This window comes from Pygoscelis adeliae, unplaced genomic scaffold, assembly GCF_000699105.1.
Source record: "Pygoscelis adeliae isolate BGI_AS28 unplaced genomic scaffold, ASM69910v1 Scaffold41, whole genome shotgun sequence".
Taxonomy (NCBI): domain Eukaryota; kingdom Metazoa; phylum Chordata; class Aves; order Sphenisciformes; family Spheniscidae; genus Pygoscelis; species Pygoscelis adeliae.
Genome location: NW_008824373.1, coordinates 1,787,493 through 1,794,618, shown reverse-complemented (window position 1 = coordinate 1,794,618; position 7,126 = coordinate 1,787,493). Strand labels below are relative to the sequence as shown.

Sequence of the window (7,126 nt, the reverse complement as noted above, 5' to 3'; positions counted from 1 at the left end):
CCCAGCGCTGCGCAAGGAGCCCTGACGGCCACAGGGCTGCCCGGGCCGGGAGCAGCGCACCAGCCGCTGGCCTGGGCAGCTCTTCCCGGTAACTTTCGGTGCCACACGGAAACTCCGCGTTTTCTTTGCAAGGGGTGTTTGCAGAGCAGGGTTTTATGCATGTATGTATTTTGTTTGCTTGTTGTCTTTTCTTTCTGGGATGTGCCCACCCGTTGCTACGTGATGGAGAATTGCTGCCAAATAAAAAGCATGATGAATTGCAGCCGTGGGACGTTGTGCTGGTGCTGAAATGGTTAAATTTTTCGTGGACCATTAAATTTTTCCAGGACCGTTATAAATGTTCTTGTTTAACAAACCACCACGTACACCACCTGCTTTTCAAAAGAAAATGTTACAAAGTAAAGCCCCTTGAATCCAAGCTTAATGAAATAAGCGGATAATCTTTCTAGAGAGAGACTATCAAACTTCCTTAATGAGTAGTTCCACTTTATTACTGAAATATAGGCCTGGAAGCTACCGTTTTGTGTTCAGCTAACATTCCAGATATTACTGTATGAACCTTTAAATAACTTTTTCAGTCATCTCATTTTATCTTTCTAGTAATTCCCTGAAATTTTGTGTTAAATTCTACTAGGAGAAAGGGCCGAAGCCAGAATTGTAACCGTTTCCAAAGACCTGACAAAAGTTGCTTCAAGTTACAGCCTTAAATCATGCATTGAAATATCAGTACTTAAATGCTGTGTATAAAGTTATAAATAGCTTTATAGCTAAAAATATGCTGAATAGATTTAAATTAGAAATGTTACTTTTTATTTAATCAAATAGAAGTATGAGGTTAAATGTGCAGCTTTAAAGAAAGAATCTTCAAAGTGTACCAAACCTAGATATATGGTTGATCACTTTACAGCTTTGGCTGTTTGAAAGAAGGTATTACAGCAACTTATTTCACTTTTTTTTTTTTTTTTTGACATCATAGACTAACATATGTACCATTTGAAAGTCTTACAGAAACTTATAGTAATATGCTAAGAAAGAAGCTTATAGCTATAATTGAAATATAAGCCATATATAGAAATGTATGTTTGGAGGTAACGGAACATCAGTAATATAACCTCCAAGACGTACTGTAAAATATGTAAGAGTTGGTTTATTAGGCTGTGATTAACCACTTTTGGAGACGGGGTTACAATTAGCTGAAAATAATTGTGGTGCCACTAGAACTAATGTCTTTTTGTATAGAAGTGTCACTGGGGTATTATGACATGAAGATTGTGGTAAAGCCATTACCATACAGTGAATTAGTCTGATTTTGTGTGTGTAGTATTTTGTGTGTGCAGTGTGAGGTAATTGCGGAGTCTTTTATTTTCAGTATTCCTGGTTGTCATTTGTTTATAGAATTACTGCTTTATCACCTAAGGGACATATTTTTTTCCTTTCAAACCCAAAAAGACCATTGCTTTTTCAGTGCAACTCCTGGTAAGGTATAGACTACTCCTGTCTAAATCCGTTTGGAAAAGTGTTGAAACGTTGGTGTGTATTTGTTTTAAGCTCATTGTAATAACCAGCATATGGGAAATGTCCTTCTTACGACAAAGGAGATGAAGGGAGCGTGCATCTTAATGACTGATTAGTAACACTTTAGGGCACTAAGAAAAACAATACGCTTTGATTTAAGCAATGAAATTGATAAGATTAATATATATCTACTTATATGTGGATGGTACATAATCAATCATCTGTTTACACGTACATGCATAGTTGTGGTTGCAGATATTTTTTTAGTTTGAAGAAAAAATACTAATTTGTACAAAAATTGTAGTCTTTTAATCACTTTTTTCTTATTCAGACTTTCTTCTTTGGTTTTATATTCTCGCTTATTTAACAAACAGTGGAAATTATTATTTTCTTCTTTTTTAGTAATATTGCTGGACTCTAAAGCACAACAGACAGAGTTGGAATGGATTTCCTCTCCTCCCAATGGGGTAAGTACTCCAGGCAAAAATTAGGTTCCTAAAGATGAGTAGTTATTTATCAAAGCAATTGAAAGACTTGCTTTAAACTAGCTCCCCTTCATATTTCTCTCAGTAATCATACCAAGCATTTACGGCTTTTTCATTTTTAGAATGGAAAGAAGCATACCTCAGGTTACAGTGTACAAATGTACAGCTAATTAAAAGTAAGTCTCTTTAGAAACTCACCTAAATGTTCTCAGTAGCTTTATGTTTTGCAGCGTAATCCTTTGCGCTGTACCAAAAAGCTCTGTATATTTATAACACGGTATTTTAAATCACTTTTTCCTTCTTCCTTTAGAAACAGCAGATTTAATTCTGTGTGGAAACTTTCTAAAAATATGTTTTTCATTTTCTGTATAATGGGTGATCATAAATTTGTTTACGATGTTTTCTTTGTAATTGAATAGCACAGATTGAAGTGCTCTAAAATAAAAACATTTATACTGCAGATGTGTTTGAAATGACATTCCAAACTTGAAACATCCCCAAGCATTGAGGAGCTTGATATCTGGAACTAGACATGAGTTATGTGGTTAAGGCCACCTCCAGCTTGCTTACAAATTAATCTCATGGTAGTCCATGAAATGTACCATTGTAAAGTACATCATTATAAAAAATGAGAAGTTTAGAAACATTGGTGTTACTGTCTTATTTATTATACATGTAAAGTCGAGAATTGCTGCTTTCAGTCTGAATTAAAAGTGGTATAAAACCCCTCTTCCTCAAGCCTTGAAGAAGAACATTTTCAGAAAGATATAATGGGTATATTGTCCTAACATAGCTCAGTCCTACCTTAACTCAGTCTGACAAATCATAAATTATATGGACAGTTCTTACTTATGGAAGTGGTCTTGCTGAATCCATTGCGACTCCTTGCAAGAACAAGGACTTGGGGGATCAGGCCCTTAATCTTCAGCACATTAAGAAATCTGGAGCCAGAAGAGCGTGAAGTGTGAGTGGGGATATACAAGTGTAACAAATCCTTTAAATAAGAAGAATGAAAATCTGCAAGTGTCTTTCTTTAAAAGCAAGACCGTAAATCAATGCAAGCATAAACTGGAAACAAATCTAAGGACTTCAGAAAGAATGTAATGCGAGCTCAATGCGTATGATGGCTAATAACCTCGGCATTAGCGTTTTGCACTGATTGAAGCCTTTACCAGAGGTGTTTAAAAGATTAGCTTGGTGGCAATTATATTAGGCTAACCTGTAGATAATGAAAGACGTGTCAACACACGTTACACATGTCAGCATACTTAAAGATGAAAGTAGAGTCAAATTCAACAAATAGTAAAAGGTGACTTATAGAGGTAGAAGCCAATTTCAATCAGGAATTAAAAGTGAATCAAAACTAATGACCGGATTCGTATGTATGAGAATGTTCGGAAATAGTTGCCTGCATATTAACGTAAAAGCACCATTTTAATAATGTTATTCTGAAAATAAATGCTTTTCCAGTTTTAATTACTGAATTTTCTACTATGCAATAAAGACTTCATGGGAATAAACACAGAAAAACAACTTCTTGAGAGAAACTACTGCATCATCACAGTACGGAATATATCAGCCAGACACTCGTTAAATGTCTCATTCAACTGCAAATGTTACATCTAACAATGATCTCAAACATTGTTAAGATAACTAAGAAGTTAAAATACCACATATCAAAACCAATAGAACAGGACGCATTCAAATAGAATTGCATGGGTATCACCATATGTTGCAGCAGGACGAAGAAAAGTTAAATTTTCTTGCTGTAAAAGCTATCACAGAACTGATCACTTCAGAAAGACTTTAATGAAACATGACCTCAGATGGCATAGGTGAAAACATGTCCTGAAGTACTGATGTATTTTTTTTTTCCCCGCAGAGAAGCAGGTACACCTCCAATGGACTACTTGAAATAATAGCTCTGCGATTACAGAATTGAATCATAAGTCATATTTCCTTAATTTTTTAGGAAAATCATATTCCATGGCTTTGGGAAAATACAGAAAGCTAGGCTTCAGCATTTAATGCTAGGGATAACGTAAAGTAGGACTTCTTATCTGAATTTAGTGTTTTGTATTGTTTTCCTTGACTGTAGCATAAGAATCTCTCTAATACTAGCTAGCCTCATGTAGTGGGCTTTTGACTCCAAGAAGGCTCATTTGTGTTGCATTACAAAAAATGGTTTGATTTTGTTAAATGTATTTTGTTTGTTTGTTGGTTTTTTTTTTGTTTTGCTTTCTGGGTGTTTTTTTTTGGGGGGGTTGGGGATTTGTTTTGATGGAGCAATCCACATCAAAACCCGAGGAGTCAGATTCTGCTGTGCGGCGCATTAGAGTTACTTTCACTTCAAAGATAGGATACGTTGTCTAACTGGAATATCTCATTACAGAATCTGGTGTGGTGTTTTGAGGGAGGACTGCTTACGCAAGATAAAAAATAAACCAAACAAAAAACCCAAACCAACCCAAACCAAAAAAAGCCCAACACTACCTCATGTGAAATGGGGAGTATAAAAATCAGTAAAATTTTAGGCTTCATGCTTTTTTTGTCATCTTTGTGGGTTGTGGGGTTTTTTTTTTGCATTTTCTTTTTTTGTTTGTTTGTTTTGCCTTTTTTTCTTTTGTTTGTTTGTTTTTCAATGTGGCAGAGCCAAAAGCCTCAGTTCAGGGCCCCTTTTTTTCCTTTCCTTGTTAATACTAGTTCTTACAGAGGGGGACAAAAATCTTACTCATTCATATCTAATAAATCTATTATGAAGTTAGACTTTCTTCTGTTCTGAGATTAATACAGTTCCATATGCAATCAGTTCAGTTAACTCCATGAGCATTTAATAATATATTTCAATAATTTAATACCATATGCATACATAATACCATACATACCACATCTATATTAACTGTAGGTTTTTGAAATGTGCTTTGATATTTACAACTTCTGTGCATTTCAGGATCTGCAGCCGAGAAATATTTTGTGGTGATAACTTCCAGCATCAATTCAGCCACATCTGCTTTTTCTTGGAGCAGTAGACCAACATTAAAATGATCTCACTTGCTGTCAGACAGGCTTGCAAAGTACTGTATACTGCATGGATCCTAGTCTGGGAAACCAATGCCCTCCACGCTTGGTTACCGGTATAAGGAGTATCAGTGGCTGGGCCATCCTGCAGTCGTGCGGAGTACGCTAGTCCCACAAAGCGCTTAAGCACATGCTTACCATTAAGCTCATAAGTACTGTCATTGATCTTAAGCGTGAGCTTAAGTGCATTATTGACACAGGGCCAGAGGGCTAAGTGCCATACGGAGAAGTCATGGTTGCCTGTATCATCGGGTGAGGATAGCTCAAAAAAAATACCTGATTTATTGCAGCTGCGGTTTCTGCAGTGAATTAAATGTTTGTTACAAGAAATGTGAAAAAAGGTGAGAGACAGATATTGTTTTGGTTACACCTGGGCAGATCCGCCTGGTTGATTTCAGTGGAAGGTTTGCCATCGCCGGAGGTGCAAATTCCCACGCCACCAAAGGCCGTTAAAGACAACGGGGCTGTTACTAGGCTTACCGGTTTGTTACATAGTTGTTATCCTACAGAGGGAACAACAACAAAAACCAGGCTTTGAACCAGTGAACTTTCAGTCATGTGGGTTGTTCTTAATTACGTATGTAATCTCATGGTTCGTTTGAACTTCCAACTAAATGAAGTTTGCTCCTTTTCACATGGATGCAGCCACTGAACAAAATGAGGTGAGGAGCTCCTGCTTACCTTCTTCGGTTTGTAAGTAGAACAGAAGGTGGACTGAACAAACCCAAAATGTTTTCTTGCTTTCAGATTTTTAATTCTGTCCATTTTCTCTTGCCCTCTCTCTCTATGCCATTTTCATCATATAGGAGTGAAAACTGTACGACTCACAAGTTTCAGGACCCGGTCCCATGCTTTCTGTACAACTGAAAGTTTAACTGGAAGTTTTATGTACACAAGTTTTATGTACTGTAACACTAGGCAATTTCAGTTTCTAAGACTCCACTGATTTTAGGTTTCTCTGGAAGCGAAGCTGCCTCCCTCCTTTTGGTCTTTGCTTACCCAAAACTGTCATGACCTTAATCAGAACTTGGTATGTTGAACAGCCTTCTCTGAAGCTTCCCCTTTACAACTGTGCCCATGATGTGATGATGATTTTTAGAAGTTATTTATGTGTGGGAAAGATGTGGAGGGAGAAAGAGCCTGCAGCTGCGTTAATATATATTTTCTTCATTTGGGTGCTTAAGAGTTTTTTAACAATAACCTACTTTTTATGAAACCATACGGTAAAAAAGGAGGAGACTTGAGTTTTGTGAAGCCTTTTAAAATACACAATAGTTACGTCTGGTGGCATACTTGTTTTGTATTACTAACTGTTTGTTATTGTTTTAGTGGGAAGAAATTAGTGGACTGGATGAAAACTACACTCCTATACGAACATACCAGGTATGCCAGGTGATGGAATCAAACCAAAACAACTGGCTTCGGACTAACTGGATTGCAAAAAGCAATGCACAAAGGATTTTTGTAGAACTGAAATTCACTCTGAGGGATTGTAACAGTCTTCCTGGAGTTCTGGGGACTTGTAAAGAAACTTTTAACTTGTATTATTATGAAACGGACTACGACACTGGCAGGAATATCCGAGAAAACCAATACGTAAAAATAGACACTATTGCAGCAGATGAAAGTTTTACCCAGGGTGATCTCGGGGAGAGAAAAATGAAACTTAACACAGAGGTGAGAGAAATTGGACCTTTGTCCAAAAAAGGATTCTATCTTGCGTTTCAGGATGTAGGGGCCTGTATTGCTTTGGTCTCTGTCAAAGTCTACTACAAGAAGTGCTGGTCCATCATTGAGAACTTAGCTATTTTTCCTGACACAGTGACTGGCTCAGAGTTTTCCTCTTTAGTTGAAGTACGAGGAACTTGCGTCAGCAGTGCAGAGGAGGAGGCGGAGAACTCACCGAAGATGCACTGCAGCGCAGAGGGAGAATGGTTAGTGCCTATTGGAAAATGTATCTGCAAAGCGGGATACCAGCAAAAAGGAGACACGTGTGAACGTAAGTAAACACGCAACTTGTTGTAATACGTACATTATAGGTCATGTTC

The 7,126-nt window shown here is 37.2% G+C and overlaps 1 protein-coding gene across 4 annotated transcripts in view; it reads left to right on the top strand.

Moving 5' to 3' along the window:
* EPHA7 (EPH receptor A7) overlaps nucleotides 1-7,126 on the top strand; it is a 166,785-nt gene that overhangs the window by 2,759 nt on the left and 156,900 nt on the right. For all 4 annotated transcript variants that reach the window (XM_009320131.1, XM_009320128.1, XM_009320130.1 and 1 more), the window contains exons 2-3: nucleotides 1,918-1,982; nucleotides 6,408-7,077. In XM_009320131.1, the coding sequence (XP_009318406.1) occupies nucleotides 1,918-1,982; nucleotides 6,408-7,077 (735 nt within the window). The remainder of the gene's footprint in view (nucleotides 1-1,917; nucleotides 1,983-6,407; nucleotides 7,078-7,126) is intronic.